The sequence below is a fragment of the Stegastes partitus genome, unplaced genomic scaffold (genome assembly GCF_000690725.1).
Source record: "Stegastes partitus isolate 25-593 unplaced genomic scaffold, Stegastes_partitus-1.0.2 Scaffold49, whole genome shotgun sequence".
Classification (NCBI taxonomy): Eukaryota; Metazoa; Chordata; class Actinopteri; family Pomacentridae; genus Stegastes; species Stegastes partitus.
In genome coordinates, this window is record NW_007577780.1 from 236,497 (window position 1) to 256,786 (window position 20,290).

The 20,290-nt window shown below is 40.3% G+C and overlaps 1 protein-coding gene across 1 annotated transcript; it reads right to left on the reverse strand.

Moving 5' to 3' along the window:
* Positions 1-219: 219 nt before the first annotated feature.
* LOC103376517 (guanylin) lies at positions 220-856 on the reverse strand. Its single transcript, XM_008306907.1, has 3 exons — positions 782-856; positions 397-589; positions 220-278 (listed from the first exon to the last, which is right to left on the reverse strand). The coding sequence occupies exons 1-3, from the start codon at positions 854-856 to the stop codon at positions 220-222; spliced, it is 327 nt and encodes a 108-aa protein (XP_008305129.1).
* Positions 857-20,290: the final 19,434 nt, after the last annotated feature.

Sequence of the window (20,290 nt, forward strand, 5' to 3'; positions counted from 1 at the left end):
AAAACATTCCTCACTTTGTCAATTTTTTTTCTTTTGTAGGCCATTTTTGGGTTAACAATGACTCCAAAGTGTAGCCAAATGGGCAGGCGTCACAACTTCAGGGATAATGCTATTGTCTTATCATTGCAGGTGATTTAATTTTAAATTTTTTTTTAAGGAGGATGAAAGAAAATCACAAAGCTTTAGTGGGGCAAGGTGTCTCCGGCTTGCTGTGTTTGTTTAGCAACCAGTGCAGGCGGCAAACGCACAGATCTCACAGATGTCCAGAGGAACCGCAGCTAGAATACAGAGAAGAAGAAACAGACCGCATCAGCTACCAGGCGGAATCACCCATAATTTAACATTCACGACTTCTCTTAAAGTTCAGACCGGCTGTTGGGTTTATTGTCGCCTTACCTAATCTGGACAGGGATGCGGATCCTCCTCTCTGCTTGCAGAGGGGCAGCAGCTCCTGGGGCAGCATGGGGTCAGCACAGAGGGACATGGAGCTTGACCTGAATCGTGGGTTTTGCTGTCCGGTCCCAAAGCTTCCCTCCGTCAGCTCCTGAAGCCTCCTAACAGCTGACAGTGAGAAAGACAATCCATTCTCCTGGAAGACGAAGAAGAAGAAGCACATGTTGGTTAGAATTTAACCCTAAAGCTCAGTTTGCTGATACAGAAAATAATATGACAAGCAACAATACTTCACATCAGGTTTGTCAGGTTAGGTCAGGAAATGTTCAGGCTGGTGGTCTCATTATAAACACATCAATCATGCAAAGAATGTTGAGTCAGGACTTACTTCGACTTGCACAGCCTCAGAGGTCCAGCCGAGAGCAAGGACGAGGAGGGCGATGGTGGCGAGCGTGGCCTTCATGGTGAAAAGTTGACAGCAGGTTGTGTTGCAGCCTCTGTGTGTCTGGTTGTGGATGTGCTCAGCAGGTGCTCAAGCTCAGCGTGTCTGCTTTCCCTCCGTCCACAACCTCCTTTTAAATAGTCGAGTCCCGCAGCCCAGAGGTCATGTGACCAAATTTGCTAGAAAGAGGGGCAAAGTTTTTCTCATGGGTTAATAAGTAATGATGGGGGTTTTACAAGGTTCTAAAGCGAAATTCATAAATCCTGCTTTGACCTTATCACCTGTCTGATTATTTTTATGGATCTCTGGCTCCCTCTCTGCTCTCATCTGAGCTGATCACACCTCAGATGGGTTAAACAGTTACCATGAGTTTCACTGAAGCCACACTGGTTTATTGTTAGACACCTACTCACACCTACGCTAATTATTGAACTTTGTTTAATATCAGGAAATGTCTGCCAGTCTCAGATAAGAAAAACTTACTCAGTACAAGTCCTATGTTTTTATATGTGAATAGGTTGTTTTATTTGGGCTCTACGAGACCACTGACAGATTAGTTGAATTTGATCATCACGTCACAATGTAATGTTACAAGGTGTGTCAGAAAAGTTCCAGGACTGGTGGCACAAAAGATATATTTCAAACCCAAACTACAAACTACAAGTTTTCACTTCAGATGATCAACCAGCACGTCTACAAAGAGATCCTGCGACGTTTGCTTTGTTCAGTGCTCGAAAAGAGGCGAGATTTGTGGCAGGACAAGTCATGGCTACTTCCCCATGACAATGTGCCTGCTCACAATGCCCTGAGCATCAGACAGTTCCTGGCTGAGAAGAACATCACCGTGCTGGACCAACCTCCCTACTCACCCCACCTGGCTCTGTGGCATTCTTACCTCTTCCTCAAGCTCAAGGGGGTCATCAAGGGGACCCGTTTTGAAGACATGGACAACATCAAGATGGCTATGATGATGGAGCTGCGGAGAATCCCGGAAGAATCCTTCCAGGAGTGCATGGAGGTGAGGCAGAGAAGGCTGGGAAAGTGTGTTAGACACCAGGGGGATTACTTGGAAGGGGAAAACTTGTGATTTGTAGTTTGGATTTGAAATACATCTTTTGTGACACCAGTCCTGGAACTTATCTGACACAGCTTGTATGTCAGGAGACCTAAGATTCAAGTGGATGTTCCTTTGACACAGTTCATCTATCTAAACATTGTTGTAGAACAAGCACACCCTTTAACCCTAACAGGACAGTACATTCTCCCAAACTGCAAAAACTGCTCTGAAACAGCTCAAGGAGCATGATGAAGAGCTCAAGGTGTTGATCTGGCCTCCAAATTCCCCAGATCCCAGTCTGATTGGGCATCTGCAGAATGTGATGGAACAATCCTGATCCACGGAGGCCCCACTCTGACCCTGACTGGACCTGAACAATCTGCCGCCAACATCATCACAGGACACTCCCAGAGTCCTGTTTCCAACAGGTCAGAGCTTCTTCACTTGCTCATGATATTAGGCAGGTGGTTTTAATCTCGTGGTTGATCAACGAACGGCTTATCACAGAAAAAAAAGGTCACACATTCTCTCCTCTCATATCTGTGCCTTTCTTATGAGCAAAAACACACCCAAAAGCCTCTAACTGGGCAAAAAAGCAAACCATTAAATCTATGTGCAAATATTATTCTATCCCATGTGCCTGCAGAGTTCTCCTTAGCCTGTGGTGCAGAATACGCAAACGGCATTAACCGAATGCTGCTGCCTGAACTGACTGCTTTTTCTGCTTCTGCTGCAGAAAACACAACTTGAAATTTATTCATTTAGCCCTTGAGCCTGGTCAGAACTGCATTAATTATCTGTTAAAAAAAAAAAAAAAAAGAAAGTTTAAGATCTAGGCATACTTACTTATAGGTTGTTAGACCAGCCGGACTCCAGGTGTGTAGAACAACATGTGGGGTGAATCCATCCATCCATCCATTTTCTATACACCGCTTGATCCTCACTAGGGTCGTGGGGGGGCTGGAGCCTATCCCAGCCGACTTAGGGCGAAGGCAGGGGACACCCTGGACAGGTCGCCAGTTGTGGGGTGAATCATGGATAGGAAATGAGTTTGTAGATCATTGAGTTGCTGCAAACAGTAAATAACTTTCGAGGTGCTTCCCTGCAGACACTTAAGTTGCTGCATGAGGCAAACCTGTGACCTTCCCGTATTAAAAACAACAGACTATCTAATTGCTACACATCTCAAGGACAGCAGGGGGCTGCAAAAAGAATCAATTGAATTTGCTTCAGAGTAGCACGAAATGTGCAGCCCCACACACACCAGTGTGAGGGTGTGGCACGCCAGCAATACACATGGGAGGTTTTTTGATGAGCTCATTTAACACAATTTTTTACGCATAGCATGAAGGATCTATCTACCCAGAGCGGCATCGTGCACCTCAAAACTGTTGACGCCATCGAACTTTAATTGCTGTCAGATGGAATTGCCGATTGAAACTGAAAAAATCGGATAGTGTAAAATTTAATTAGTGCCGTCTGAAGCTGTGATTTATCAACGTGATTTTAGCCAGTGCAGGGTAAAGATGTTGTTATTTGTCCCCCATTTTAAATTATCATCAGCTCTCCTGAAGAAATCCAAACTAACAAAAATTATATGGCTAGTATCTCCAGTTAAAAACACATTATAAAGTCATGTTGCTGCCTTTTGCTAATGCAGAGATTCATTGTGATAACACAGCAGCTAATGCCAGCTGTATTTATTGTGACTCAGCGGTTCAGGGCAAGGCAATGTGACTGACCACCATTCAATGTAGAACCGTGAACTTGACATAAAGACAGACAAACCCTCCGTGACATCACCCACATTTCGCGAAAGCCAGTTTCGAAGCTCAGTGAGGCCCTTCCGGCCGTTCTCAGCAGTGCCTGTGTCCTCCTAAGTCTCGGCTAATCACAAAATGAGAAAAGTGTAAGTGGTGCTAAGGGTTTTTTTGTACCGTACTCTTTATTTTGATTATAAAGTTGGGGTCTTTGGGGATTGACTCACTGTGGTTCAGGTGGTAGAGCGGTTGTCCTCTAATCACAAGTTTGGCGGTTCGATTCCCCGCCCCTCCACAGTCGAAGTGTCCTTGGGCAAGACACTGAACCTGAAGTTGTTGCCAGTGGCAGGCAGGCACCTTGCATGGCAGCTTTGTCGCCATTGGTGTACGAATGTGTGCGTGAATGGGTGAATGAGAAAACATTGTAAAGCACTTTGAGTACCACTAAGGTAGAAAAGCGCTATATAACCATTTGCTAGACCCATGTTACCTGAGTAGTACTCCTATTTGTTTCTACATACTGTCAGTTTGCTAGACAGAGCTTTTTATTAAAATACAGTTTTTCCAGTGGTTTCCCTTTAGAAGCTTTGGTGCCCAAATGCATGCATGATGTCTGTGTAAATGGTCTTTTGTCAGCATGTGTCATCGCTGTGAAGGACTGCCAACTGGCACTACGCCTCTCACATAGCGTATGACAAAGAGACAACAGCACCCTGTGATGCTGCACTGGATATGAGGAAATAATGGACTGATAACTAATCAAAAGCTGAAATAATTCCAGCATCATGCTTTACACCCTGTATTAGTCATCAGCAGTTTTTGCTTCATTCTGCCACTCCAGACAGAGTGGGTGCAGCATAGGAGGCGTAGGCTGCACTGTTAATCAATAATCGTCACTTGAGGCAGGTAAGAATTTACCCAATCAGTTTTGAAAACAGGTCAGCGGGCTGCCACGCAAGCAGGGAGGCGGAAATGTGTGGGCAGCACAGTGTGACGTGCAGCAGAGATGATAAAAAAATATTAGGGAAAGGTGATGCATGTTAATAATTTAAATTTAATAAAATATTGAAAGCGTTTTCATGGTCTGAAGTGAGTGTTGGGTAGAAGGTTACAGATCATGAATTTGAATGAGTGATCAGTAACTTCTGTTCATCTCAGTTTAAGAGCTGGTGATGAGCCTGAAGCTGCTTAGTTATTGTTACAATTTAAAGACTTCAAATTTCAACCAATGTATTGATTTCCGCGACCTGACTCCGGATAAGCGGGAGAAGATGGATGGATGGATGGATGGATGGATGGATGGATGGATGGATTTCCACTCGCTGTTTGTTTACACTTGTCAAAACTGACTGTATGGACAAACAAGTTCCAAGCAGAGAAAAACAGTCTTCAAGTCATGGGACAGTGCAGATATTAAGACAGGTTATACTCATGGCAACCATTTAGAGTGGAGGGAAATAAATCATCAGCCTGACTGTGAATAGAATAACTTAGCGTATTTGTCTGACCTGCTCTCACCTCAGACCTCTTACAGTCAAATGAATCAGCAAGCAGCAAGAATTAAAACAACTGTACTTGAAAAACAGAAGGAAAAAAAAAAAACCTAATGGGTGTGTGTTGCTTGAAGGAGCAGTGAGTCAATAAAACACGATTCAGGAAACCCACTCTGAATCACAGATCCATAAGTTGCACAAAACCCAATTAACTTTGTCATTTATCACAATATGAAACGTGATTTTTTAAATTTTGAAAGCATCCCAGCTTCACTTGTATTTTTCATCTTGAGGAACTGTAAACAGCAAGAGATCCATCATTCACAATGCAAAGCTTGCCTTTCTGAATGACACTTCAAAGTTGACACAGGTTATTTTTTATTGTTTTTTTGTGCCAGGTGACATTGTCCTTTTTTTTTTTTTTCATATCAGAGCTGTCTGTAACAACACTCCTTCTGGAGTGTGGTTGTGCTGTGTTTTCTCATGCTGGACTAAATTCCACCAGAGTAGAGCCCTAAACTCTGTGAACTTCTAAGTACAGGTATCTACGGGGGGATATGTGAAAATGTGTTGAACCAGTAAAGCTAGCGCATGACTGAAGGTTACTGCTTGTGTTTACATTCAAGGTGGGAAAAAATCAATAAGTGGAGTTGAAAAAGTACACTGCCAAGTCTTTTGATCTGAAAGTTTACTGGGCCTTCAGAAGTTACATCTAAACAAATGGAGGTTGATTCTCAGCAGCGATCCAACCATTGTTAACATTCATATTGTAGCTGGTAATTTATATTAAAAAAGATGGAACAGTAACGTAAAAACAATGATACAAAATGGCACCTGCTAGTAAATTAGCTACACAATGCACGCCACTACCCTGAGTATCCTCTGTGGAGCATTATCTAAAGACGATCTATTGATCCACCAGCTCTATCCATGTGGAGGGACCAATACCAGCTGACATTGTGTGAAGGACGGCGTACAGGTTGTAGAGGTTGCAAGTCTATTACAGAGTTAACACAGAGCTAACAGAGTCACATCTACACTAATTAACCAAGCATGTCTTTAGACTGTGGGAGGACTGCTGTGAGGATGGTGGAGTTGTGGACACTTGAGTGCCTGGTGTCAGAATCAAGCACGCCAACTTGTCTTTTTCTTGTCCATCTGTGGCATTGGGTCATTTAAATAAAGTTGCTTTTTAAGGTGGCCTTTTATAGTCACTGGTCAAAGGAGTGTCTGCTAACTGGTTACACTATCTGATCATTACCATTTAAAGCCACACAACGGTGCACAGTTGGCCAACAACCAACAATCAACAACCTCAGTTTGTTTAGTTACACATTTAAAAGACAGAAAAGTTTTGATGCAGGAATTTACATGTTTAATGCTGTAAACTGTTTTTAAAAAGGTGTTGTCCATGGCGAAGAAAACATTTGACACCACATATTCATGTCTCAGGAGGTTTTTGATCACAATTAAAAGTATAACAGTTGTCCCAGTACCATATAGGTGCATTTTTTATTTTTTTTTAATCATATGTTAAATTGTTGTTTTATATAAATGTGTCATTAACTTGTCAGATGTAGCCTCCTTAACTTTTCCTTTTAAATTAAACCTTTGGCCTCCATCAACACACTTATGCTGCTGCTGTACCAGAAGTCAAAACATGAGTTAAAAACCTCCCTGAGTGGCACCCTTCATGACAAAGCCTGAAATAAACAGCTTTATTTGCAGGAGGATAAAAATAGACACAATATTGATCAAACTGGGACTGACTGAAGAAAAGACATTGGTCATGTGAAACCTCTCTTGCCTTATCAGTCATTCTCATGTTTACTTTTAAAAAAAAGTATCAAACTTTCCTAGAGGTTTATGACTCTTTAAGATGCCACTTGTACTCCAATAACCATTTTCTCTCTCTCTGATTAGGCTGTTCATTTGAAAACTACCAACATGTTAAACTTTAGCATGGTAAACTTTGGTATTAGTTTCCATTTCCTCAGGTTTGCTTGTTGGTCAAACTGTTCACATGTTTAAGTCATGTGCCTTTCTAAATGACCTTTAATTTATTTGGGGCAATTAAACAAACAGTGTGCATCTCACCACACTTTGGAATGACACAGCAAATGGTCTAAGCACTTTTGTAAATGAAATATTTTGTTTTTTATTTATTTATTTTTATTTATTTTTATTTTTTAACAGGTTTGCAACAAAATGCTAAGACAAGTTTTTATTTTTTCCTTTAGTTTGTCACCCTTTTTTATTGAGCTTTAGATGAAAGGATTGATACCATTATCTTCTGCAGTGTAAATATGAAACTCCTGTCAGAAGTCAGTTAGCTTAGCTTAGCACAAAGTCTGGAAACGCAAACATGACAGAGTGTCATAAATTTTACACTACCCGTTTTACACAATTAAACAAAAGAGATATACATGAGATTCAGAGGTGCTGGTATTTTCTTAACTTCATATTGAGCCAAACTAGCCGTTTCTTTTTGTTTTCACTCTTCATGCTAAGCTAAGCTAACCAGCTGGCTGTGATTTAAGCCCGTTCTTGTCATTGATTAAACCACTAAAAACTCTTCTGTACATATCAAAGTTACATATTTAGTCTTTTTTTTCATATAAATAATTAATTCCTGCAATAAAATGGCTTAGATGCAACTCTACACTGTTTCTTTCTTTTGAAAACTGCTCAAGGCAGCTCAAGCACACCAGCTCACATATGATATTGCAGAATCGTATGTGAGAACCGTTTGCAGTGTTTGAGCATGCTAAAACCCTGAAAAACTACTCTGTGCTACACAAGGGGAGGTTGTAAGATCGGAGTCATACACATCTGAACCAGAAATAATGATACTTAAAGCTCCACCCTGCAAGCTGACACAATTGGTTCCTTAGGTTTTTTACATATGAAATCTGTATCTCTGTAAAAAAGCAAGCTGGGGCACTGCTATAACTCACCTGGTTGAGCTGGCATCCCATGTTCAGGGCTACAGTCCCAATATAGAGGTCATGAGTTCAAATCCTGCTCACGGCCCTTTCCCACATGTCCTCCCCACTTTCCTGTCTCTCTCTCACTGCCCTATCCAATAAAGACAAAAAGGACAAAAAAATAACTTGAAAGAAAGCAAGCTGAAGTGTATAATTCAACATTTTTATATTTCTTTTAACATAATATCGCAAGAAAACTGACATTTAGGAAATGCTAAATTTCATCCAGGCATTTTTAAATGACCCTTGAAACCACAGGTTTGATGTATAGACTAAATGTCAGATGCATAACATCAGTTAAAATACAAGAAACTAACCAGGTGTCCCCATTTATGCCTTCATGACCTGTTCTTATCTGAGTCTGGTTTTAAAGCAGACTTTTACTGACACACGTCGTGCTGTAAACTGGACATATCATCCCTTCAAACATGTTATGTCACAGCACGGCCAATAAAGAGGTAATGAACTACATACTGAAATGCCAGCACACTCGAAAAACCATTGAAGCACATTCATATCCTCTGGCTGATGACTGAAATACATGTAGAAATGTCAAGTGAATACAAACAAAAGGTTTTCGTGATTTGTCCTACAACAAGACTCAACTGTAGTATCACCAATCTGTGAGAAAAGTGGCAAAGCATTGATGTAAGACTTAATGGCAATAAAAATGTAGTATTTCCGTTATTATTTGTATTATCTTCTTGTTGTATGTGACTGTGGGACATTTGTCTCCGTTTGTAAATGTGATTCAAAGTGCAATATAAATACTGTTTTTACCGTAGACTTGTACATGCACTATACGGAACCTTTGATAAATATAGAAGGAAGCATCGTGTGAAAGGCACCAAACCACTCCTACTAAATGTTGCTCAACAAATGTTTGTGGATTTACCTATCAATCTGTCATCTATACCAACAATACTGTGAAGGTCACTGCATAAAATATTAATTCCTTCATGGAAAATGTCATTACTAATGATCAGTCTCACGCTTCAGTTTACACCTTTTAATGGACCGGAGCCAACAGTGGTGGCTTTGGTGCAAAGTCATAAATTGCCTCAGACGGCTCGACTAGTTCCTATATGATGGAGATTTATCTAGAGTGTCAGATTTATACTAGCCTGACTTTATCCCAGTTGATCCCAATAAATCGGCATTGTTTGTCTCATCTGCAGCTTGGATATCATTTGCGTCACTATGGTATCTACTCTCAGTGTTCCCATCACTTTGCTGTTGCTCTCATATATCTCCATAAATTTTTGAAAATGCATTATAGTAAATGCAACGCTAGTAGTTTAGCAGGAAGAAGCGAGGTGTTTGTTCCGCTTTCTTTTGACGCTTTGTGAAACAGCAACAGTGCTTAATATACTAAAGCAATAATGATGAAAGTTGTTGTCACATTTGCAATATATTCCAGCTTCACATTGGAATAAAAATCATTTGAATTTAATGAGTAATCTAGTGCAGTGGTTTCTGATCTTGAGGTCAAGAAATGATTGCTGGGAAACAAACACAGCAAAATGTTCTTCTCTTACATTATTTTTTCCGGATTTTTGCGTTAACGCTACATCATAATTTACAGAATATTTGTGCCTTTTTAATTGCACTTAGTGCTGTTGTGCCTTTAAAAAATATCTAAATAAAACAAGGGACTAAAAATAGCACTCTATGACTCACTGGTCATGACTGGTACACATAAATATGCAACCAGAGGGAAGAAATTGCAAGTAGAAATTGTTTCATTTAATGGGCGTTATATTGAGTGTAAAAAATAATGAATCACGTCATCTTTATTCACCTTTCATGAGCCACAACATTCACAGTTGAAGCATATAACTTTCATGATCTCACTACAATACAATGTTCTGCTGGAAAACTTCCTGGCATTCATGTGGATGCTACTTTAGCACTCATCTAAACATTGTTGCAGACCAAGCAGAGCCCCAACATGCCAATGTGCTCTCTGGTAGCAGTGGCCTCTCCAAACAGGACAATGCTTCCTAACACACACACACACACACACACACACACACACACAAGCTCAGAAAAGGCTTGAGGAACACGACAAAAAGCCAAAAGTTTTGACTTGTACAGCCAAAGTCCTCAGATCCCCAGTTGGATCGAGTATTTATGGGATGGAACAAACTCGAACCACAACTCTCATAACTTGCAAACATCCCAGTGGCGAATACCACAAGACACCCCTTTAGAGGTTCAGTGTCAATGACTTGATGATTTTTAGCTGTTTTATCAGCACAAATTGGAACTGCAGAATAATAGAGGAGGTTAGTACCAAAGTGGGTCAAACCACATTTACAAGTTTTAGAGAAAAATGTAGTCAAAATTTTGTGTTGCTAAAAAAAATCATGGTTGTTGGAGGAGTCATTATATGCCTCCAAAGATCTTTAAACACTGTCCAGAGAGAGAAACAGCTACTTTGTGATGACTTATTTAAGTTTTAACTTTGCCTTTGCTTTTGCTGAGTGCCAAAGCAGGCCATAACACATTTTCTACTTTTTGAGAAAAAAACTGATTCAGGTTTGTCTTGCTAAACAGCATTGAAGAGGTAACATGGGTCATCATAAGGAACAAGATATATTTTTGAGGACCATGGGGTAGAACTAGATGCTTGGTAGTGGTTAATTAAGTTTTATTTTACCTTACTGTACCTACGAGTTGAGTTTTCATGGGGCTTGAGGTCGCGCTGTCCGCCATCTTGAATCACAAACATGTACACCTGCGCCCGCAATATAATGGTCAGCAATTACTGTGGCTTGGCCCAGTTTGCCACAAAATTTTCATGAACCATTATAGGCCAAACTTCATGAACCATTATAGGCCAAACTTTAAAATCACATTGTGACATTACTCGCGATCTGTTGGTTGGACCACTTTGCTACAAACTAGTAGATCATACGAGGTGTGTCAGAAAAGTTTCAGGACTGGTGTTGCAAAAGATATATTTCAAATCCAAACTACAAACTACAAGTTGTCCCCTTCGAAGTAACCCCCCTGGAGTCTAACGCCCTTCCCCAGCCTTCTCTGCCATGCCGCCTTGCACTCCTGGAAGGATTCTTCCGGGATCCTCCACAGCTCCATCGTCACAGCCATCTTGATGTTGTCCATGTCTTCAAAAACAGGCTCCCTTGATGACCTCCTTGAACTTGGGGAAGAGGAAAAAATCACACCGAGCCAGGTGGGGTGAGTAGGGAGGTTGCTCCAGCATGGCGATGTTCTTCTCAGCCAGGAACTGACAGATGCTCAGGGCATTGTGAGCAGGCATGCTGTCATGGTGAAGCAGCCACGACTTGTCCTGCCACAACTCTCACCTCTTCTCGAGCACTGAACGAAGCAAATGCCACAGGATCTCTTTGTAGACGTGCTGGTTGATCGTTTGAAGGGGAAAACTCGTAGTTTGTAGATTGGGTTTGAAATATATCTTTTGTGACACCAGTCCTGGAACTTTTCTGACACACCTCGTGAACACTTATCAAAATAACCATAAAACTCAACTTTGGATTTTTTGTGGTTTGGCCCGCTTTGGCACTGAAGCCCTTAGTAGGCAGGTGGTTTAAATTGTTTGTGGCTGATCCATGTGAGCTAGTAATGCAAGCCAAATGTGGGGGAAAAAAATGCTTATTTTGCTTGTTTTTTAACTGACTTCTTTGAATTTCTGCTGTTAGTAAATCTGACAGCTTGCAGATGTGGTTGCATTTTAAATAGGAACTGATGTTATCTGTAATGGGTAATTAAAAATGAGTAGTGGTGCCATTATGTACCTAGTACAAAACAATTAACGCTGTGTTTATCTGTTCAAGTAGAGTAACTTATTATCTAGCTGCATTGATTAGAAGTATCCAACTCTACTGCAGCTGCACGTGCGTCATGGTGGGACTGATACACGGAATTCACTGTGTTTTTGTTTGGGTATTTGCTGAAGTTTGTGTGACCTACATGTGCTTGTATCTACATTGGAGATGCGATAGTACGATAATCAGAGCCAGACGTCACCACTGTTGGGATCCTAGTAAAGATTTTGCTTTGGAGGCATCTACACATTTTGACCACCGTCACTGTGTTTTGATCATTTTTTTTGTTTGTGAAAACATTCATAGAGGACAAACATATGTGTTGGAATGTTCCTCTGTTGTGCTGTTAAGGCGGCAGGGAGTAGAAAACACTCTCAGTTGCTGACATTTCAGTTTCATATTGATTATTTTCAGGAGTTTATTGCCACTAATAATCCTCTGGTACAAAAGTCAGTCTATTAGGCTGAAGCTGATTAATGTGAGTGACCTAAACTGGGCTCACTGCTTCTTGTTTGATCCACTGCCTGTGATCAGGGAACAATTTAAATTTGTCCAGTACTTTGATTTGTGACCAAACACCAGTCAAACCAATGCCAGTCCTGTCAGCCTCAACTCCACTCTGTGTTTTGTGCCAATTAGACAATTCGACTAAAATTTACTGACCAAAATATCAACATTTCAGCACTGTCACTATTTGCATGTTAGCATGTTGATGTTACCATTTAACTCAAATCACACACGTGTCAAAGTACAACCTCAGAAGAAGAGGGACAATAAGCAGGTTTCAGCACTAAATATACTCTCAGTCTTTAAGAGCAACAGATGCTGCTATCTGCTGCGATAAATTTATCACAGTATCATTATTCTGTACTGAATGTACTGTCAAAGACTTAAGATATTTAGAGCATAAACAAAGAGATAAAAGGTTGATAAAGGTGAGGTATGAAAGAAAACCTTTGTAGCCGTTATGTAATTGAAGCTGCAGCTTTGGCATTAGTTGTGACTACTACATGAATCAGTTAAAGCATTTATAACACATCTCTACAGTGAGTGATGCATTGTTTTGGTTTCTTTTTGTGATGTTCAAGCTATTGTTTAGATAAAGCTGCAGTTTTATATATGTTCATTATTCTTGAATATTAGCTGTTCGATGATGTGTTGTTTAAATAATCTGTTCCATGCATGCATGCTCTTTATTTCTTATCACTTAAGGTCAATCAGGTACATACATTTGAAGAAGAAACAATAAGAAAAACAAAACAACAGACAAAAGCATGCACTGGCCAAATAAATGTGTGGTAAGAAATATATCATCTAAACTCAATCAACTGCTTCAGCTGTCGCGTCGACTTATACAGTGACCCATCACTATACAATACAAGTGATGTAATTTAGTCTGTCCTTTGTTACCGTGGTTACAGACAACACACAATAAAATAACAACATAACAGAACAAATTTATTTGACACGGTTGGTCTTTAAAAAGAAAAAAAAGAACTGATGCTGTTTTGATGTCAAGGTCAAAGTGCTGATGGGGGCACATCTCTGCATTAACTGTCCCCAGTACTCACATGATCACTGGCAATGTTTTGTTGAGGCGCCAAACGTGCTTTATGCCATGTCAGTGTGTCTGTGCATGCACCCTGTTTTATTTTCAGGCAAAACAGTCCTGATTGTTTTTCTGTAAATCATCACCTCAAAGCAAAGAACCCAGCCCTTTTGATTTATGTCTCTGGTGTATTTCAGACCACTTTCAAGGACACCTGTGGAAACAGTTAAGAGCGTAGTCAAAGGCCAAACGTGTTCACGGGATAAGGAAAAGAGGAACTGCTGAAAGGGGACCCGTGAGAGATGCATCAACTAGATGAATAGCCCCGCTGTCTCTTCACGTCGAACGAGGTCGAATGAACTAAAGTGTCAGCTTAAACTTGGTGTCTCAGTGCACTTTGTCACATGCCACATGTGTTGCCTCGCGTGACACTGCTTGTTAATCGAGAACTACTTGTTTCTTGCAAGAGGAAATTGAGCTGTATGCTTGTTTCACCTCTTCATCATTTTCCTTTTGTTTGCTAAAAATTCTTCGGCGGAATTCAGCTTATTCAAAAGCACCTTCAAAACATAACCAACAGCAAGATTCCTTGGAGTCAATAATGTTAGGACTCCACTGTGAAGCATGGCAGATGTCTCATACAAAACAAATAGGATTTTATGGCAACAATTATTTGATCAGGCTGCAATAAAAAAAAGTTAAATATCCTGTATTAGCAGCTTTAATATTAATTGTCAAGTCTGCTTTAACCATTTGGAGTATGTCAACCCATGATCACTGGCAGGGTTAGCCACGGATGTTGGGTGATAAGACCCGGATCACAGCTGACATCTTATTTCACCTCAAAGGTGATGGATGGGGCTTGAGGTCAGAGCTCTGGCAGGCCAAACAATTCTTTCTACATCAAACGAGGAAAAAACTTTTCTTTGTGGAGCAGAAAGCAGAATGGTCCTTCACCAAACTGTTGCCAGTATTATGTATGCTTTAACATTAATCCTGAGTTAAATGAGTTGGTTAGGGAGTAGACATCAGCGCAACAAGCTAGAAACACAGGTGAGATCGTGCAGTGGTTCTCAACAGAAGGGCCATGGTCCACTAGGGGGCCACAGAGTGCTGCCAGGGGGGTCCTGAGATGGCTGTGAATGTTAAGTAAAATTTAAAAAAATATTCTAATGACAATGAGAGAAACTATCTAACTAAACAAATCATTAAACTGTAGTGATTCATTTGTATAAACTAGCCACCTAGTCCAATAATAACAAATAAATAAATTGATCAAAATGCAGTGTGGAGCAGTAGCATGGCCGTATGCACCATTGAGGTCCCCGTCGTCCGGACCTCGGTATTTTTTGTGTATAACAATAAAAGTAGTGAACTGCTTAGAATGACGAACTCCGGTACAGCATCACAGTAGCAAAGCACACAGAAGGGAAAGTCTGTTTTTCATTCAAAATCAAAATTTTCCATTGGACACAGGGGGGCCTTGGCAGCAGAAAGTTTGACAACCCCCAATATAGCAAACACGTTAGCAAACATTTACAAATCCAGCACATACTGAGAAAAGCAAGTATCAATTTTGAGTCGTGTTTCAGGTTAAAAAAAAATGTCTGCTCTGTTTTGGTGTCTACAAACACCTGCTTCTAAATGCTTTTTTTTTTTTTTTTTAAATGCCAAAAAACATTAAAATGATATGTTTTCTTTAGTGTACTGTGATTTATTCTGAGCTTTTTGGTTGGGAGCAGTCATCTGCTGCAGCTGGAAACAAGGCGGATGGGAAGCAAAACAGTACATTTGCAAGAGAGAAAGTTGTTTTTTTCCCCCCTTGTATATATATATACCCATAGAGAAATATAGAAAATAGTTTTTTTCCTTTTATATACATATATATTCTGATTTTTATCTATTGTATTCTTTGTGTCCTGCAAGGTGGCTCAGTGGTTAGCACTGTTGCCTCGCAGCTAGAAGGTTTGCATCCCGGTGAGGGCGCCCTGGATCTTTCTGCGTGGAGTTTGCATGTTCTCCCTGTACATGTGGAGGTTAATTAGTGATTCTAAATTGTCCGTAGGTGTGAATGTGAGTGTGCTTGGTTGTCTGTCTCTAAGTGTAGCCCTGCAATAGACTGGCGACCTGTCCAGGGTGTCCCCTGCCTTCACCCGCTGGATAGGCTCCAGCCCCCCGCGACCCTAGCGAGGATTAAGCGGTATATAGATAATGGATGGATAGATATTCGTTGTGTGCCATTGTCTTGTGCTGTTGCAATGCCCGAATTTCCCCTATGGGGATCAACAAAGAATGATCTTATCTTATTTTAAATACAGTCTGTTGTTACTGCTGTAGACTCTGCTGTACATACCTCCTTTTCTTCATAAACGTTGCTTTAACATTTTATATCTTAGACTTTATATCTATGTTTGGGCGGCTGTGGCTCAGGTGGAAGGACGAGTTGGTAGATGATTGGAAGGTCGGCGGTTCGATTCCGCCCTGTAACCTGTTTCATGGTCGTTGTGTCCTTGGACTAGACACTTCACTCACCTGGTGTGAATGCGTATGAATGGATTGTTTGAGGTAGTGGTCGGAGGGGCCGTAGGCACAGAATGGCAGCCATGCCCCTGTCAGTCTGCCCCAGGGCAGCTGTGGTTACAATCGTAGCTACCACCACCAGAATGAATGTGTGTGAATGAATAATTGACAGTGTTACGCGTCTTTGAGTGTCCAGAAAAGCGCTATATAAATCTGATCAATTACTGTTGTTATTATTATTATATTTATCTTTCCTTTTATGTTTTTTCTTTTTACTTGTGTATTGCTGCCACAGAGGATGCTACCACAATATCTCACTGCTGAAACACTGTCTTTTTAACATTGCTTCCACAGTAACAATAAAGAACTATTCTATTCTATTCTATTCTATTCTATTCTATTCTATTCTATTCTATTCTATTCTATTCTATTCTACATCCAGAAACACTTGCTTAGTGTCATCTGTAATAAGTAAAATATATTTGGTTATAAGTAAGACACAACAGTCACGTCATGTATTCACACAGCATTTTCTGTGGAGGTGTGGACAGTCGGTGCTACAACTTGAACTTACTGTGCCCTCTGTTGGCAACCTCAGGTGTCAAGGACGACAGCTGTATTTTAATAGCTGGGAAAGCATCTGCCCGGTCAGGCCTGTGTGAGGTGGGCTGCAACGGCAGCTGCAAGCCGACTGAAACGTGAATAGCAAAATAATGGGGTACAGGCAAAACAGTTGTTTTCCATTTTCGTTCATGGCATTGACCAAAAAAAAAATAAAAAAATGGAACCATTTGTTAGTCGGAAACAATTGCTGTGTCCATGAAAGACGGATGAGTTTCCCTTTATTGGGATGTTTTTCTAGAGCACAGTATTTTCGGATTAAAAAAACAGTGGCAATTCAGGGCTTTGTCAACGGTGGCAAATGGCATCATCTGCCTCCTCTTTTGCCGTGATTGTGTAGAACATTACGCTTTATGATAATGAACATATTTTTTTTAAAGGCTTGATCAAATTGTTCTCGAAGCTGTAATTGTTTATTTACCACCCAGCTGCAGCTCCAGTCAATGTTCCTGTGGATTTAGGATATAGCAAGAGGATTTCCCTGCCCTTTGTATACTTTCATACAGAGCTATTTCCTGGCACCATGTTAAACACATACAGAGCTGGAATAATAAAGGCCTTCAAGCTTGCTCTTCAAGACAGTCATTCAAAATCAGGTATTCAAGCAGCACCATCATTAGAGCTGCTATAATTGACATTTATGTAATGACAGTATATCAAATGGAGAGTGTCAAACGGGTCACTGGTAAAAATGAACTGATAGAAAATGACGGTCTTACTCTGCAGCCACCAGCTGGTGAACTCACACGGAGCATTAACCTGCGGAAGAGCCCAATAGTTGCCTCCAGAGTTAGAGGATAGCAAGACATATCTCAAAAGAGAGTGAATGTTGGATTAACATTCACCAGGTGGCTGTGAACACAACCCCCAATGAATAATAATGTTGCTCCACGTCTATCTGATTTTATTGGCAGCTGTTTGTCATGTCAGTTTAGAATATCAATTAGAAGATCTGCAGCCATGAGGCCGTTGACAGTTTTGACTGACTGGCAGTTGAGCCATGTTCTGCATGTCTTGGACTGCAGGTGGTCAGATCAAACTAACACCTGTCTGAACGCTCACATGTCAAACCTCTTCAGTGCCCCCTTCTGCAGCTTTCTGGAGTGCCAGTGGATATTTTCTAAAGTGTCATTCCCCCCCCAAGACTCCACATGCCGAAGAGTCCTTGGGCAAGACACTAAACCCCAAGCTGCTCTTGATGTCAGGTGAGCACACGGTGGGTGGGTGTGCTAATGGTGAATGAGAAGCATGTTGTCAAGTTCTTTGTATACAAGTTCTTCTATGTAGGAGGTATGTATCAAAATAGCATCCACATGGATCCAAGGTTTCCCAGCAGAAAATTGTCAAGAGCATCACACTGCTTCTGCCAACTTGCTTTCTTCTCATTGTGCATCCTGCTGTCATCTCCTCTCAAGGGAAATGACACACAGACCTGTCCACATGCCACTGCATGTCTGGAAAACACCCAGCACTGCCATTTTGGAGATGCTGTTACTTGGTCATCTAGCCATCATAATGTGGACCCTCGTTAAAACACATCTACTCCAAGAACTGACTGTTCATTCGCTGCCTACCCAGTGCTACTGTGGGACAGGCGCTATTTTAACAAGATTGTTATTATTGTCATGTCTCTGTGGTTTTAATGTTTGGGCAGAGCTGCATATATGCAACTAATCAGTGGGGTGTACTGATTTTTACCAAATGACAGCTATCACTTTATTTAAGTCTTCATCATGAATTCTGAGCAGTTCACTAAGTTTGTTCATTCAGCCTGAGCTTCTCCACTGAGCTCAGGGTGAATGAACAAATATAAAAAAGGAAGTCTGTGGGTTGGTACAGCAGCCGACTGTGCTACAAATTGTTTTAATTTAAAAAAAAAAATTGGACAATTTCTACCTATTCTGGGGAGATTTTAAGTCATTTCTGACCAGTTTTGAGTAATTTTGGATATTTGTTTAACATTTTCTACATATTTGACAAAATTTAGACAAATTTCAGGTCAAAATATGTAAAAACTGGAACCTTGTCTGGTCCAACTTCACCACATCAGGCTCCACCGATGCCAGAGCCCCAACAGAGGCGTCATCACCCACCGCCTCACCAAAAACATCACCTTGTACATGAGTGAGTTTACTTACAAATATAAGTAGAAAAGCATTCTCTTCAAAATGACCTAATTGGGATTTAATTGGGATTAAACATGTCCCCCTGAACTTTGCTTTTCTTTATTCCAATAACCATAATTGTGTTTTATGTAAATTTCAAAAAAACAAAATAAACCATTTCAAGCCACATTAAAAATGTAACAGTGCAACAATCTTCAAGGCAAGTTTTACATAATGACTCAACTAATTAATAAAAACAACAGGTGGTGTTATGGACTTTTTTTTTTAAAAGGCAAAGACAAGCAGTTTTTTAAGATACACTTTGAGAAAGGAGGCTGTGGGTAAAGTCACACCAGAATTGAACAAAATTTCCTGCAGATCACTTTAAAAAAAAAAAAAAAAAAGTAATGGTCTTTTAGGAGAGAATGAATTTGAAGTCAGTAGGTCATTTGCTTTTCACAGGATAAAGACACAGTCTGAATAATCACACACACAAAAATGCAGCAGTTAGTCTGTTTGAAATGGACACCAAAACGTTGACTGAGTAGATTGCATTCTGTTTTTGGGGTAATGTTGGTTTCATTTAAACCAAGAACAGAACAGTCTGATGTATTATGTATGACTGGATGCGTCTGAATTGATTGTGCCTGCGTATGTAACCTTTGCTGGGCACAACAAATCTGAGATGGCATCAGTTGAGGGCTCAGTGTCAATGAATTTCAGACTGACAGAGTGCGAGATAAATGACCAAGGGGCTGTGGAGGGTCTTCACTGATGTCATATTTCTGTTGTCTGCAGCTGCATACAGGTCAGCTTTTGTTAAAGTTCATTTACTGACATATTTACATAATGAACAAAAGATGGAAACTACAGCTGCATTGTTTCTTTATGCAAATCGAACTTATGAGAGAAACAAAAAGTTTTCTGAACAGCAGCAGGTAAAATCTGAGACCTCTGTGTTTGGTTGGAAATGTCACAGCCTGCTGAGAGCAAGTTAGAGCGCTGCATATGGTGAAGTACATCTGTCTGTGCTCTGAATCTTCCAAAACAGCAGTTTGAGCTTCAGCTGATTTTTTTCTAGGATTAGTTTTAATCTTGGGGGAAAAACAAAACAAAAAACTTTGTATTTTCAAAAATAAGTACTTTAAAACTGGTGTGAGGTCATTTCAGTTGTGGCATTTTCAAAAAACTTGCTGGGATTATACAGGATCATAAACTGTTTATCTGTCTGGATCTAACAGCCTATTTCATTCTTATAAATGGATAAAGTACACTGTTGCCCATAAAGTGGGAATATTTTTTTTCCCTCTTCGCATGAAATGATTGTGACAATGCAATTTATTCTTAATAGATCGTGTATATCTTCTCTAAACTTTATTGATATCGCAATACATATCACAGTAAAAATTAAACCACAATTAACTTTTGCAAACTGTGTATTCAGGCTTAAACTAAACTGGGTTAGGTTTTTATTTTTATACCTTGATCAATTTAACAGGAAACACATATTCGAGGGGATTTCATGCATAAGAATGTCCAATATTTGTTGGG